The sequence below is a fragment of the Octopus bimaculoides genome, chromosome 4 (assembly GCF_001194135.2).
Source record: "Octopus bimaculoides isolate UCB-OBI-ISO-001 chromosome 4, ASM119413v2, whole genome shotgun sequence".
NCBI lineage: Eukaryota > Metazoa > Mollusca > Cephalopoda > Octopoda > Octopodidae > Octopus > Octopus bimaculoides.
In genome coordinates this window covers 18,494,468-18,511,649 of record NC_068984.1, presented here as the reverse complement: position 1 = coordinate 18,511,649, position 17,182 = coordinate 18,494,468, and the positions used below count along the sequence as shown (strand labels likewise).

Below are 17,182 nucleotides of genomic sequence, written 5' to 3'. Positions count from 1 at the left end.
AGCCATAGAAACTATGCCAAAGCTTACATTAGTGCTTGGTGCATTCTTCCGTCTTACCAGCTCCTGTCAACCAATCCAACCTGTGCCAGCATGAAAGCCAGATGTTCACTGATGATGATGATGATGACACACCCACACACTAATGTGTATATATATATACATATATATAAAATGCATACATATATATGCATATACATACATATTTACACACACACACACATATATATATATACATACATATATATATATATACATGCATAAACATACATATGCATGTACACACACATAAATGCATACATATATATGTATATACATACATATATATACACACATGTATGTACATATATATATATATATATATATATATATATATTATACATATACATACATATATTCATACGTATATATGCATGTACATACATGTGTGTATATATGTGTGTGTGTGTGTGTGTGTGTATATATATATATATATATATATATGCATGCACACTTAGATGCATGTATACATACATGCATATATATACATGTGTGCATACATTTCCATCCACACACATTGATATAATACCAATTTATAACATACAAACACACACACACATACACACCTGCATAGTTACGTATAACATCCTCATACACATATAAACACAGTCACACAAACCGATATACTTTCATTAAAAGTTGGTTCTATTAATTAAGCTCCTTAACATTCGAATGAAATACAATTACTAATGAACAAACAAAAAAAACTATACAAAACATATTTTAGTCAATGTTTCAATAATAATAATAATAATAATAATAATGATGATAATATGATAATAATAGACCCTAGAAAATTCTAGTGCAATGCAAAAATTTTCCAAAGTAAACTTTAGTTTTGTATTGCACACAGGTGAAAGGTCAGATTCAATGGACCTTGCTGTATTCTTTGACAATGTAAATTCAGGACAGTTGAATGAATAGAGATACTATTAGAATGGAGCAGTTCTTCAGATTGCCATGGCAACAAATAGACAAAGAATTTATTGGAATATCAAAGTAGGAATAAAAGAACTGCCTATTAGAATTTCCCATCAGCTCTAGCATATTTCAAACATTGGCAATAGAAAACAACCACAAAACAGGCACGCACGCACACACACACACAATAATAATAATAATAATAATAAAAATTAATAATAATAATAATCACTGTTATAGGAACAAAAACACAAATTTCATTGTAGCATTCATTCATAAGAGAGAGAAAGGGAGAAAGTGAGAAAGAGACGAAACATGTATGTGTATGAAAGAGAAAGAGAGAGAGAGAGAATAGAGCAAAATACAGCAAAACAGTATAAAAGTAGAAAAACATAAACAGGTATATGAAGAGGTGATTCATAGCAACTACAAACACCAGCAGCAGCAGCAGCAGCAACAACAATTATGTTATGAAAATAGAAAAAAAAAACCAAAAAAAAAAAAGAAAAAAAAAGAAAAGAAAAAAGGTTCTTTCCTATTGCTTGAAAATAACAGATTAAGGGGTGCAGAAAGACGAGGAAGGCAATGTGTGATTATATGTGTATATATGTATATACATACATATATACACACATGTATATGCATGAAGTAAGAGAAAGGGGGAGAGAGAGAGAGAGAGAGAGAGAGAGAGAGAGAAAGAGAGAGCAAAATAAAAAGACAACCACATTCTAATTAAGCAATAAGCCTAATAAAACAAGATGATAATCTAATTTATAAATATATATATATATATATATATATATATATATATATATATATATATATACATATGTATATATATACATACATACATACATATATATATATATATATATATATGCACACACATGCAGAAAAACAGTACTATAATCCAAACAAATATAAAACGAAGTAAAAAATAACATACACCATGCAAAAGCAAAAATAGCCAAAATGCACAGCCCACACACGTGTGTATGGATGCATGTTTGTGTGACATTGTTGTAGAGTTTGAAACATGAAAGCGAAAAGTAAACACCTGAGGTAGATTATGCATGCATTTATTTAACAGGGATAATGAAGCCCTCTATATGTATGTGTGTGTGTGTGTGCCAGTGAGTATTTATGTAAGTGTTGGTATTTGGCCAGTAGCTTTCCTTTTGTACAGGTTGAGCACACACACATGTATATGTGTGTGTGTATGTGTATGTGTGTGTGTGTGTTTGTGTTTTGAGCTACTTGAGAAAGAGTACTCAATACATGGAGTAATCCAATGCCAAGTGTTAGAGTAGAGTCAGAGTGAGACCATTAACTTTGAATCAATAAATAACACCCAATTATATTGAGCATATACTTCTACCTGTTGCTACATTGTACACATACTCATATATACATACACACAGGTGTGTGTGTGTGTGTGTGTGTGTGCAAGCTCATCATATATGTATATCTCTTTGTCTTGGCATTGTGTGATAGTTGTAAATGAGCATCACTGTCATACAAGTGGTGTCCATTTCCAATCTTCCATGGAAACATGTCAGCTTGGAAACAGGTAAGGGTTGGCAACACACTTCTCCATTTCTCTTTGCAGCTCTTACAGCAATGGCATACGATGACCATGGATTTTTATGAATATCTGACCACAAGAAACACAATATGTTTGGAGACAGCATACCTTTATTTTAAAATATGGTCTGATTTTAATTTCAAGTGTCCCTTTGTATTAGCTCTATGTCATTGCATGTAGATATCATCATTCTATATCTAATTATTTTCACTTTTACTAAGCTCTCCCACAAACTGCTTTGCACAGAAAAAAAAAGTGTTCGTAAAAAATATTTATATATTCATTATACTTTTACAAGAAGAGGGGTAACAGTGACTTTGAAGTTTTGGCTTGCTAGTCTATATTGGACTGGCAAAACTTCAAAGTTGCTGTCATCCTTCTGGTAAAAGTATAATAAATATGTGCTCTACAGAAAGTATTGAGTATTTTTTCAGTCTAATTTTAAATTGTTTTTATAACAACTTGTCATAAGAACAAGCATTAATATATTCAACACATCTATCTACACACACACACATACACAGACAAAAATGTGTTGAATAATCAACTGTTTGTATAAATATGCAAGTTTGTTGTGAAATCTTTTCTTCTACAAGGCTGGTAGCTATTTTTGGTGGTAACTATGTAATCAGAAATATCAAAGAACAGAAGTTGTTTACTTCAATATGTTCACTGATATTACATTCTTCCCCAACAGATTTTCATTCATCTTCGCTTGTTACTACTGGTGCTGTTCACATTATTAAGAGTTTCACTATTTTGTTACCTTTATTTCTGATTGTTTGCTGCTGTCATGTGAAAATGTGCACCCATACTAACATATATTTCATATATATATATATATATATATATCTTCGAAACGTTGAGTTAGAATAGAGGCAGCTGATGAATAATTCCAAGTGGCTTTCTGTTTTCCTATGTGTTCGTTCCGTTGTCTGTAGTTCATTGTTCTAATGTCCTGTACCCTGATATGCATCTATATACACATGTAGATGAAAGTATATACATATATGTGTGTATAAATGCATATATATTTTTTGTATTATATATATATATATACGCATGCATATTTATATATCATATACTTATAGATATATGTGAGTGTATATCTGCATCTATCTATTTACATATATGTACATATTTATCTATATATATGCATATATGTGCATATTTGTGTGTGTATAATAGTCACACACACACACATACATATATGAGAGATTTATATGAAGTATCTATTAAACATGTATACTTGTTTATGAAAGCGTGATACTTATTTATTTGTATGGGTTTTATGCACACACACACACACACAAACACAAACATGTGCATTTATAAAACAACCACACAAAATAATCAAGAAATACATACACACACAAAATGTGTGGCATGGGGCAAAAGAACGAAAACACAAGACACAAAAAAAAAACAAAAAAAACTAACAAATACTTCTCTCATTACTAGTTATAAAAATGACATTAATACAGAAAAACAAAAGATTTGTTTACTTTGCTTGCCTGACTCTCAACTGAATGTGTGGAACTTTTTGTTTGGTTGCATCTCTGTTATAACAAAATAGATTTGGTTTTCTTATAGATTGGAATTTTGGCTCAGATCAAAAGCAAGTAATCATATTTAAAGATTTTTCTAAAGAATCAAATGAACAGGGGATGTTTAATGCTAATCTATAGAAGATAGCTGGAGTAAGATGGAGCCGAGGATGGATTTAATGTTTGCGCAAGACTTACATCATTTTCTAAAAACATTTTATCGTTCCGTTCATGCTACAAATGAAACTAAATTATTCAGCTGAATCTGTATAGAATAACTGGCTTAGCACTGATTCACTTTCAAAAGTAAAACAAGCTTCCATTTTTAAACTATCAGTGTAACTGTAATTAATTTCTGAAGGATTGGAATAGAATTTTAAAAAAAAAAATCTTAGTCAATATTTGAAGATACTACATGATGCTTTGTCAATATTTGCAATACTGCTGCAAGATGCTTCATCCATATTTAGAGATACTACCACTTGAGTAAAGTGGAAGTAAAGATGAAGCAGTAGAAAAGTACATTTTGAGAGGAAAATTGTAAATAATGGTAATCAAAATGCAAATAAAAAGATGAAGAAAGAAGCCAGTTTTCTAAAAGTAAGAAATGGTAACAAAAGAAATGGTTTGAGTCACTGAAAATGATAAGAGTGATAGCTATATCCTTTTAACCTTTTATGTATCAACTTGTCTAAGAATGTCTGTGTTTACATGTTGGTGATATACAGTAGCATTATAATAGTTTTAACCAATCATTAAGTTTTATTCCAAATCACTACACCAAAAACGTTAGAGTTTTATAAAAATCTTACTAATTACTTTCAAGCATTAATAGACTATCCTAAAAATACAAAATGTAACTATGTAGCTGATAAAATTAATTTTATGTCACAGTAAAATTACATAAAACCAAAGGATTTCTAGAATTCCTGAGAAAATTAATAACACACCAAAAAAAGAATTTAAATTTGGTTTACTAACAGGGTACATAGTATATAACCTCTTGATTTTGGTGCTATTAGAAAGTTATCCAAAGTTTGCAAGAGAGAGATAGCAAATTTATAACATATTGGATTGAAGCAAGCGAATTTAAGAAACTGACTTCTTAAATGATTTCATGCAATGTTTGATGCAGAATATGAATTTGAAACCATTATACAGCAAGAAACATTAATCTAGCACATTTCTGAAGACAAATTGAAAATAACTGATCCAAAAGGAATCCCCAACTATTTAAAAAAAAAAAAAAAAGAAGAAGAAAAGAAAAAAGCAGTGGGCAATGCAGGTAAAGCTGTGCAGAAAGAAATTAAATTTAAATTTACCTATTCTTAATTCTACCTTGACAAATGAAAGATCCCATCAAAATTTTAAATTATCAAAGCAATAAAAATGGTAACTAAAATTTCCTGATAAAACATCTTTTGCTTCTGAATGTTAGTAGAAGTTCCTTTACAGTGAACATAGTAAAAGTGACAATGACAAATGGCAGACTGGATGAAGACTGATGGATAGTTTCTTGTCACCAGAGCTAAACTGTATACTTGGAAAATACACACAAATCTCGACTGCCCAGTCTACCTGGTTTATAAATTAGTTTACTGAGAGGAAGACATGTCATTAATGTTAGCAGCTACACAATATAATAAAACTGATGAGGGTGCCATTAGCTTATAGCCTTCAGCTGATATTCCCCCCATGGGCTATTAAAGAAGAGATATAGATACATTACATAAAACTAATCCATCATACATATATATACACACACATATATATACGTATGTACACACACACATGGCGGCGAGCTGGCAGAAACGTTAGCACGCCGGGCGAAATGCTTGGCGGTATTTCGTCTGCCGCTACGTTCTGAGTTCAAATTCCGCCGAGGTCGACTTTGCCTTTCATCCTTTCGGGGTCGATAAAGTACCAGTTACGCACTGGGGTCGATATAATCGACTTAATCCGTTTGTCTGTCTTCGTTTGTCCCCTATGTGTGTAGCCCCTTGTGGGTAGTAAAGAAATAACACATATATATATACGCACATACATCTATATATAAAATATATGAATACACATGCATGTATATATACATACATCTATATATGTATATGCACATGCATGTATATATGTGTATGTATGTGTGTGTGTACATATACGTCTTATTAGAAGAGGTCAAGTGATGGATGTATTTGTGTTAGTTAAAATCAAGTACTGACTCACTGATTAACAAACATTATTAGTGAGATAAAATGCAATAATACTGGATGACTAATCTAGACTGATTATTTTCTGATTACTGTAATTACTGATAAAAGTTTAATTAAATAACTTTATACAGCAATTAGAAACAGATTTTTCAAACTAAAATGTCATTTTCAAGTTGATTTTTTTTAAAGCAAAATAGACCTTTACTCTCCTCATCTCTTATTGAACTATGTAAAGCAGTGTATTTCAAGAGATGAAACTTAGTATTGTCCTCATAAAGGTAAAAAAAAAAAATGTGAACAGGACTTGAACTCAGACTCACTGACTCTCAAAGTTCAATGGTTTAGTGCAGAGTTACAATATAGTTCTAAGACAGAAATCTAAACATGAATTTACAATTGTCTGTTATGTTATTTTATGAGGTTTAAAGTAATAAGTTATCTGTCAGTCTAATATAAATATCAATTTGTAGAAAAACGATTAATGGATATTGAAACCTATATAAGACAGAGAAGTGAAAGTCAAGCGACAAGCCATGCAAAAAGCAACACCGACCGAGTAATCATCAGATTCTTCTAGTACCATCAATGGATGTGCCAAAGTTTTGTTTTCATCATACAACTCCCGCATATCAATAATTTTGTTCTCAAATTTCTCCATTGACCAAATCTGGCTGTTGTGACATTTTCTCTTCACTAAAATTGCTGGCTCGCTTACAAATGCTCCTCTCTATAAAACAGCAGAGGCAAGGAAAAGAAGAAATCGTTTATTAGAACAACATGAATAAATTTTACAGATTGTTTTATGGCGTTAGATATTAAACAATATATTCATGCTAACAGGAAGTACATAAATGTTCATTTGGAAAAAGTTTTTTTTTCACTGTGTATCAGATTTAATTGGAAAAAAGGAAAAGATCATTAAACACACTGTTCCATCCTATTGTCCAAGATTTATCATCTTGTATGAACTTTATATTAAGCAAAGATCAATCAGCTTTATATACAAAGAGACAAACTTAGTTATTATTGTATGCTTTTGTCTATTAAATGATCACAAATATTTTCTGTTAAAGTTAATTAGTGTTAATATACTTAATGCAAAGAGTATTATGAAGCTAACTCTCTAAAAAATATTTCATACAATGTTTATTTATAAACTTTCAATATTTATCAACTTTTTCTTTTTAAGTAATTAAAATCTCTTTATTAATTAAACTTGTTTTATTTTGCAAAAAATTCTGTTATCATCAAGTCTGGTCTCAGATAAATTTCCGTCATTGTACAAATGAAAAGTTCACTTTCAACTATAACAACGGATACAAATAAGAAATAGATTTATCAAAGATTTAGTATGAAGAAAAGCAGATGACTGAAGAAAGCTATTACATAGCAATGAATATCTATTTGTTTGCTGGGTGACTTATGATTCATATCAGCAGATTTAAATGAACCTGATGTATCAGGTGAGAGAATGGCAAACTGATAATCTTGCAATACAATTGCAGCAAATCAATTAGCATGGATTCTACCTGTCTTCTTCCTCATTCTGTTGAACTTATTTATGGCAGAGGCAGATCTGTGCTTAGAAATGTAAGTCATGAAGCCATTCTCATATTATCCTGGTATGTAATCTACTATTAAGTCAATGTGACAATTTAGTATAAGATTTACGGTGGATAGAATGAATGAAGCCACAAGAAATCTAACACAGTGCTCTTTAATTCTTTTACTTGTTTCAGTCATTGGACTGCAGCCCTGGGGCTCCAAACGTTTAGTCAATGAAACTAACCCCTTTACTTATTTTATTGGTTTCTATTTGTCAAACTGCTTAGTTATGGGAACATAAACAAACAAACAAACAAACAAACACCAGTCATGAAGTGATGTGAGACAAACAAAGATGAACACAAATGCACCATAGCTTGACCCAGGGCTATAGTAAAAAGCACTTGCTCAAGGTACAGTGCAGTGAGATTGAACTCAAAAACCATGTGGTTGTGAAGTGAACTTCTTAACCACACAACCATACCTGAACCTTACACATTTAGTATATATGAATGAATAACTAAGTTCACAAACTTATTTGTTTGGCCCCTATTTGTTGTACATCTCATTAAATAAACGTAATTTCTTCTTTGGAAATGTTTTATCATCTACATATTTAGCATGGTCTCAAATAGTGTTATGAATTCAAGAATTTGTGTAAATGGTTGGTGAAGATACACCACATTTATTGCTGACTTCTCATCTATATCATTTCATGACCATCATTTTTGTAATGTCTATCTTCCCTTACTTGCATGGGTAAAATAGGGTTTATTAACCCTTTGGGATTTAAACAGACCATATCCAGCCCAACTATCCTACTTGTCTTATGTTCAAACAGGCCAGATCTAACATGTCACACCTACCCTATAATATTATTCTAGGAATAAACAATCACATCATCAAAATCTCAAAGCTATGAGATAATGCACGATTAATTCAAAAAGGGTTAAAACAGACTTTCTATGGCTGGATGCCCCTTTTGACTCTAACCCTCGCTTGCAAACAAGGTTACTATTTTTCTATGGCCAGACATTTCTTTGAAGAATATTGGAAATGAATGATGCTGCATGTATGGCAGCAACACTCATTTACATCATGTAATGTCAAGACAAGGACACACACACACAGACAGAGGGTGGGCTTCTTTCAGTTTTCATCTAACAAATCCACTGACGAAGCTTTGGTTGGCCTGAGACTATAATAGAAGGCACTAGCCCACGATGCCACACAGTGGAGCTGAACTCAAAACCACGTGTTTGTGAAGCAAACTTCTTAAACACATAGCTGCACCTGTACATACATGCTAGTTTTTTTTCATCTATGAGGTTGAGTTACTTGCTATTTAGAGCAATATGTCTTGACTCAGAACACAAAGTAATTGCCTTTGGCAATGTCTGAATCAATGTTCCAATACTTTAAGCACCAAGTCATTAATTCTCAGCAAACACTGAATACTTAACGGTTGCAAAAATGAAAAAAAAGTTAAAATGTTATAAATTAATATATTGATTGTTAAAAAAAAAAAAAAAAAAAAAAAAGAAATGTGTGTAGATATCCACAGCTCTAAAGATTATCAACTTCTATTTAAGAGAGAAGCCACTGAGCCAGCAGAATCATTAGCACATCAATGTTTTGTGACATTTCTTCCAGCTCTTTAGAGTCTGAGTTCAAATCCTGCCCAGGTCAACTTTGCCGTTTATCTCTTTGAGGTTGATAAAATAAAGTTCCAGTCAAGTACTGGGGTCGATGCAATTGTCTTGTTCCCTCAAAATTGTTGGCTTTGGACCCGTCAACAGGGAACGTTGTGATTTTGGTTACTTATATGCCATGGAAAGTGGGTAATTGGCCTAATGAGTTATGAGGCTCAAGAAGGAAAAAAAAAGAAGAGAACGAATTTGAGCTTGGTTTTAGTGAATGATTATTTTCCATGGATAGAGTTTTCATATTAAATAATACTCCAAAGACAAAAAGAAGCCCTATACAAAATACTTACACGTCTGTTTGGGCTGAGATTGGCAGCAGGGATCTGAAGGGTGACATGGAATTCAGTCTGTCTACCCATTTCTTGTGCCAAGTCGTTGGCTTCTCTCACCAAAGTGTTTGCCTTGATTACTTCTTCTCGAAGTTTCGCCAAGCTCTGCTTGAATAGTTTCTCTCTGTTAATAAATGGAAAGAAAATTAATTATGACAAACACATTACTCTTATACATATGTTTAGAACAGAGAGCCATTGCAAGAAGATTAAGGATATTCTAATAACATTTAGTTACATAATAACAAAACTGGGAAGAAAAACAATATATTTTTTCAAACCATATGCAAAGTGACCAGGTTCACTTAACCTGTTAGAAATAACTGTCAAATCTCTCAAATTAGATGTTACTATCTTAAAAAGAGAACACATTGGATAATGCAGTCCTACTTACAATATAATCTATTAAAAAAGAAAAAAAAAATGCCATTGTCTGGAACATTGAAGGCTTTCATCATGTCAATGAATTGTTTAATAAAAGTTGATCTGATCCAAGGAAAAACAAGAAGAGCCAAGAAGGAGTCTATATGTGGTTACACAGCCTGCTAGAAATAGTAGCCAACCCCCTTCCTCATGCCTTGTGAGTGAATTTGCTAGACAGAAACTGTGTGGAGGCCTTTTATGCATATATATGTGTGTATGTGAGCTGCATGTCTTTGTGTCTGTGTTTGTCTCTTTACACTACTTCAAAGCTGGTGTTGTTTTGTTTATGTTCTTGTAACCTAGTGGCTTGGCAAAAGAGACTGATAGAATAAATATCAGACTAAAAAATAAGCACTAAGGGCGATTTTCTTGACTAACACTTCAAGGTGGTGTCCTAGCATGGCTTAGGTCTCATCACTGAAACGAGTTAATCCTTTAGCATTCGAGTTACTCTTTCAAATCTAATTTCCATTGTTATTTCTTTATTGCCCACAAGGGGCTAAACATAGAAGGGACAAACAAAGGGATTAAGTCGATTACATCGACCCCAGTGTGTAACTGGTACTTAATTTATCAGCCCCGAAAGGATGAAAGGCATAGTCGACTTCGGCAGAATTTGAACCCAGAACGTAACGGCAGACGAAATACCGCTAAGCATTTTGCCCGGTGTGCTAACGATTCTGCCAGCTCGCCACCTTTCTAATTTCCATTGTTTTAAACCGAGCACACTCTATCTCACAGCTTCGAGACTTTGATTGGGGTGACTGTTTATGTTTAAAATGACATTGTAGGGTAGGTGTGAGAGCCCAGATTTGGCCAGTTTGGAGATAAAACAGGTAGAACATTTTAGCTGGATATGGCTGGTTTCAATGCTAAATGGTTAAGAAAAATGCATATATAGTTGAAATGCCTTTTATCACCAGTTTGCTCATTCATGACTGACCTGGTACCAAGCATCAACATTAGCAACAGACTTCATATTTTCATTTTATGAATTACATTTATGCATACAGAAATAATAAAGTTTTCAACCAACTCAGACTGTGCTAGATTCAAATAAAAACATGAAACACTAACTTAGTAAGATGTCTGTGCAAAACTCTATCAGTAGACTTAGAAACGGTAAGACTTCAATTGGAAATAACATTATTTCCAGCTGAAGGACTCGGAATGTCACTGAATATGGATTAATATTTTTGATATAACGGTGTATTGCATGTAATATCGATGGTTTAATATGTAGAGTAAATAACACAGATCTCTGCTGATTCACAACTTTAGTGCAATGGAATAGTAAACTAAATTGATGTCATTTGAAAAGAATCTTTACAAATGCATTTATTTTTTTTTTACATTGACATAAAAGAGGAGAAATGGAAGAGGAGGAGGAGGATATCAATGCTATAAGTTGATGTTTATGTAGTTCTAAAAGAGGTTAGTATTGGAAATGATGTCAAGTAGTTCCAACAGGGAATCCAAACTGGACCAGTAAATTAGCTTGCTAGCAAATCAAATTTCTGCTGTATATAGAAAGACCACTTTATTTTTCTCTCTATTTTATAAAACATTCTTATTTACATTTGTTTTTTTCATACTGGCATGGGTTGTATCTATACTTATTTAAGAGTTGAATGCCCCTTCTGTTGGTAACTCATTACCCATTTTCAACTAAGGAATTATTTATTACACTGGGTTTCAAAAACAGAGTGCTACTAGATATAATCTTTGCTGTGAATGGTGCCACTATTTTTTGCTTGGATGGTGTCATAAGAAGACACAGAAATGTCCACTGTCATGCATAAACACACATACACAGAGTGGACTTCCATACAGGCATTGGTTGGCCTGAAGCTACAGAAGATGCTCGCTCAAAGTGACACACAGTGGGAGTCAACCCATAATGGTGTGGTTGTCAAGTGAACTCTGTATTCACAAAGCCATGTGTATGCAGATTTTCTACAAGCAGATGCCCTTCCTGTCACTAACTCTCACCTGTTTCTAAGTAAAGTAATATTTCCCCATGACCCAACATGCTTCCATCGAAGATTGGAGGCAAATAATACCACTTTATATGACAGTGATGTGCTTTTACAACCATCATGCAATGTCAAGACAAAGAGGCATAAACACGTACACACACACACATATATCTACACATACACAATGGACCTCTTTCAGTTTCTGTCTCCCAAATTCACTGACAAGGTTTTGGTCAACATGTGACTATTTGTAGAAGTCATTTACTCAAGGTGCCACACAATAGGACTGAACCCAAAACCATGTGGTTGGGAAGCAAAGTTCTTAACCACACAGCCAATCAATATACATATTGTTTTATTGTTATATCTCTATGAACGCTCTAATTCAAAACTACTTTATAGCAGAGACTCCAGCAAATTAAGATCTGAAGAAGGAATTCTAATTCCGAAATATCATCGGACTACAGTTTACCAAGTTACAACAGGTATACAGCCCATTTTTTGTTCTATATTGCATTGTTATACCTTCCTAAACTTTTATTCTTTACATACTTTACAACCGTTTTTGCAAAATGAAAAAAAAATCCATACTAAAAAAAAATCCCAAAAACCGATCAGTAGTGAATTGAAAACATTAATCTAGAGTAAATTATTTATGTGTGTGTGATTAAGTTATAGAATGAATTAAGTAATTAGAAGTACATAAGTGGAATTTCTACTTTGCAATCTATCTTCAGCGTAAACAAGAGAAGAAGAGAATGACATAAGTAATAGACTTGAGCAAATATAACACTCACTTTGACATGTGCCAGAGAGTCAGATAAAAATCAATATATTGGCCATATTTCTGTAGAAATTTAAACATAAATGAGATAGTCTACACTTTTAAAGATTTAAACAAAAACAATATATACAATATTCTTTCCTCTTTTTTTTTTTTTGTGAGTATTCCTTTTATGGGAATACTGAATCGTTGTGTTGAAAGCCTGAGTTAGCTCTGAGCAGACTACTGAGTCACATTCCAAATGTGACCACCCTGTCTTTTTTTTATTTCTAAGAAATTTCTTGCTCTTGATTCTGTGTATTTTGGACCATGCCATTCTCCAATGTGTTCTTGCTTTTATAAGAGGGTACATTGTGGTTTGAGAGACATCTGACGTTATTTCTTGCAAGTTGAACAACTATGTGGTACCAGCGAAGAACACTCTCGTTGGCTACTAAGACAAAATACTGAGTTAGAAGCAACTGGTTAAAAAAAAAAGAAGAAAATATTAAAGAAAATAATCAAAATTCAACAAGTTATCAGTCCAAATTAGTACCTTATTAGTTTGAAATGAGTAACATTCTTTAATGTAGTTGTGGTGTGGCAGAAGAAGCAAGATGCCTCCCCACTGCCAAAAACAGTCAAGTAACATCACTGATAGAGACAACACTCTCAAATACTAGCAGAAGTGTGAGTGTGTGGGGGATATGAAGTATTCGTTGAGGAAGCACTGGCAATGATGAGTCATTAAGCCTGTGCATGTATGTATATTTTCAATTGTAAACCATCAATAAGAAATCAGGAAATTTCTGTCAGAGGATATTCACAAGCCATAAAATAAAATAAAGTAATATATATATATATATATATGTACATGTGTGTGTGTGTGTGTGTGTGTGTGTGTGTGTGTGTATGTGTGTGTGGGTGGGTGTAAGGTCCTGTATGGCTCATTGCATAACAAATATAAATAGATGGAAAAAGTGGAATTAGGTTCAAACTAATTTGCTCAATACAACCATGAAACAAACACTGTAAATAAATAACATGAATAAAAGGATTCGTAAGAAAAGTACCCTGTTGAGATGGGGGGTGGGGGTGGAGAGCGCAAGAAAATGAGAGAGAGAGAGAGAGAGTAGGAGAAAGCGAAGATGTTTATGAGAAGAAGCTGGCGGGTATTTTAGTCAGAAATGACACATTGACTAGATTAAAAACTGTTCATGTTAGGAAAGGCCACAAAGTTTATAAGAGTGTAACGAATTAGGATGTAAGAAGATGATAGGATGTAAGAAGATGTGTGATTGGAGAAATTGATAAATTTCCAAACTGAACTCCCATAGCTGAAGGGGTTAAGCAGAACAAAAGGGTGAAAAACTTGAAAAACAGAACAAGAATGGTTAGTTATTAAATCATTAAGAAAAGAGAAAGGAAAAAAAAAATATATGAAATAAAAACAGTAGCTTCAAGCATTTCCTTGATTGTAAACAATGTATAATAAACGGGATTCATTGGAAGGTGGGAGTCTGTAATTACCATTGTGGTGCTAGAAATTTCTGTTTGAAATGTACGGCCCTGGATGAAGATAGCTTTAATACATAATGTCTGTCTGTCTCTCTCCTTATCTATCTATCTATCTATCTATATACACATTCACACACATCTATCTATCTATCTATCTATCTATATACACATTCACACACATATATCTATATCTATCTATCTAGTGATATCAATACACACACACACACACATATTCAAAGAACCATTGTAAACACAGCAATCAATTATAAACAAGAAATAGTTATGTCAATGATGTATTAGAATCAGTAAGAAACGTGTAGACATGTTTCTAAACTGTTGAATCAGCTCTGACCTAAAACCCATGATCAACGACAATCCAGCTGCTACCATCATCATGTAATATCTATTTTCCATGCTAGCATGAGCTGGACAGTTTGATAGGAGCTGGCAAGGCCAGAAGCAGCACCAGGTTCCATTTTCCGTTTTGGCATGGTTGTTACAGCTTTATGCTCTTTCTATTGCCAACCACTTCACAAACTGTACTGGGTACTTTTTATGTGGCACCAGCACCAGTGCTCTCTCTATATTTCAACAGCATATCTATGAAAGTACGTGGCTGAGTGATCAGGGTGTAGCACTCATGATCATAAAATCATGGTTTCAATTTCTGGATGAGGCAGTGCATTGTGCTTTCATCACATTGCTCCAATTGTAAATGAGTTCCATCAATTAATGCCTGTCTTCCGTGCTGGCATGGGGTGGATGGTTTGACAGGAGCTGGTGAGCCAGAGGATTTCACCAAACTCTACTGTCTACTTTGACATGGTTTTTCACAGCTGGATGCCCTTTCTAACACCAACTACTTAACAGAACGGACTGGGTGCTTTATATGTAGCACTAGCAAAGTCACCAAGTAACTTGCAAGAGAAGGATCTCTCAACTGAGAGCGAGGAGTGGTATTGAGGGAGGTGGCTTTGTGTCAGGTGATGAGAGGTTAGAATATAGTAGAGAAGCAGAAACAAGTGTCTTGCTGTAGAGGAGACACATGACTACCCCAGAGAGAGAGAAAGTGTATATATTATTATTATTCATTTATCCATAAGTAAATATACAAGCCAGACAGAACGTATGGACCAGAATCTTGTTTGACCTCAGTACTTGACTACTGCTTTATCTTATCAACCCAGATGAGATGAAAAGCAAAAATTGACCTCAGCCAGACTTGAATTCAGAACGTAAAGAATCTGAAGAAATAGTACCAAAGCCTTTTGTCTGATGCTCTACTGATTCTGCTATGGCAAAGTAATAATAAAACACAACTCTACTAGTTACATTTTCAAACAACTTGACTTGTCCAGAGATCCTATTTATAGCTTGGTGGACAATATCACTGCGAGTTGTAAAACAAAATTTAAAAAAACCCCAAAAAACAAAGAAAAATCTCACTGCTAGAGGGTCAGAGTATATTGTTAATAACAAGATATAAATCAGTGACACATTCATTCATTGGTCTGAAGGTGAGGACTTATCAACTCAGCTAGAGGCAACTCTCAGCTCACATTTATCATTACTTCCAATTAAAAGATAGAGATCCTAGCTTGATTAAACAAGTATCTAATATTCATCATCTCTTTCTCTCATTTGTGTGTGTGTGTGTGTGTGTGTGTGTGTGTGTGTGTGATGGTAAGTGAGGCAGAATGGTATAAATATATCTCTGAAATAAAGTACTGTAATTAAAAACCTTCCACCTACTGCAATGACAACTAATATTCTGTTGATTGTTCCCCATATGCAGAAAGTGGACACCATTGTAATCAAATCAATATGATCAGAACCATAAACAATAAATTAATATGTAAGATTAGACATTATTTTAATGTAAATCTTGTATATTTTAATAATATATGACATTTGTATTTCATTATCATTAACTCCCTTACAGTGACAATAAGTGAATACAATATTTTCGATTCTCAGTTCCAATAAATATTTTGATGATAGAACCACATATTTTGGTTTTTAAGTCATCATCAATTATATGCCCAGTAAAGTATAGAGTGGAGGCATGTGGCTTAGTGGCTACAGTGTTCGACTCATGATTATGAGATTGTAGTTTCAATTTCTAGACTGGGCGATGTATTGTGTTCTTGAGCAAAACACTTCATTTCATGTTGCTCCAATCCAGTCAGCTGGTAACAATGAGTAATCCTGCAATGGATTGTTGTCCCATCCAGAGACGAGTATACACAAGAGAAACTGGGAAACTAGCCCTATGCTCCTTACAGAGTAATGTGGACTAAGCAAAGTACATAATACAAGCAAATACAAGACCACCTCACAATTTTTCTTAAAATTTCTGCATTAGTCAATGGCCATTAATGAGTCATTAAAACAATAATTTTTAAAAATTGGCATGCCAGTTTTGTTTTGAAACCTTACAGTTTTATTTTGCTCTAATAAGAAAACCACACAAGATCATCAATTAATGCCTGTCTTCCGTGCTGGCATGGGGTGGATGGTTTGACAGGAGCTGGTGAGCCAGAGGATTTCACCAAACTCTACTGTCTACTTTGACATGGTTTTTCACAGCTGGATGCCCTTTCTAACACCAACTACTTAACAGAAC

The 17,182-nt window shown here is 33.5% G+C and overlaps 1 protein-coding gene across 1 annotated transcript in view; it reads right to left on the bottom strand.

Moving 5' to 3' along the window:
- LOC106881370 (kinesin-like protein KIF13A) overlaps positions 1 to 17,182 on the bottom strand; it is a 696,895-nt gene that overhangs the window by 104,936 nt on the left and 574,777 nt on the right. Inside the window, 3 exon segments of the mRNA XM_052966922.1 lie at positions 4,048 to 4,101; positions 6,847 to 7,020; positions 9,835 to 9,997. Coding sequence (XP_052822882.1) covers positions 4,048 to 4,101; positions 6,847 to 7,020; positions 9,835 to 9,997 — 391 coding nt within the window.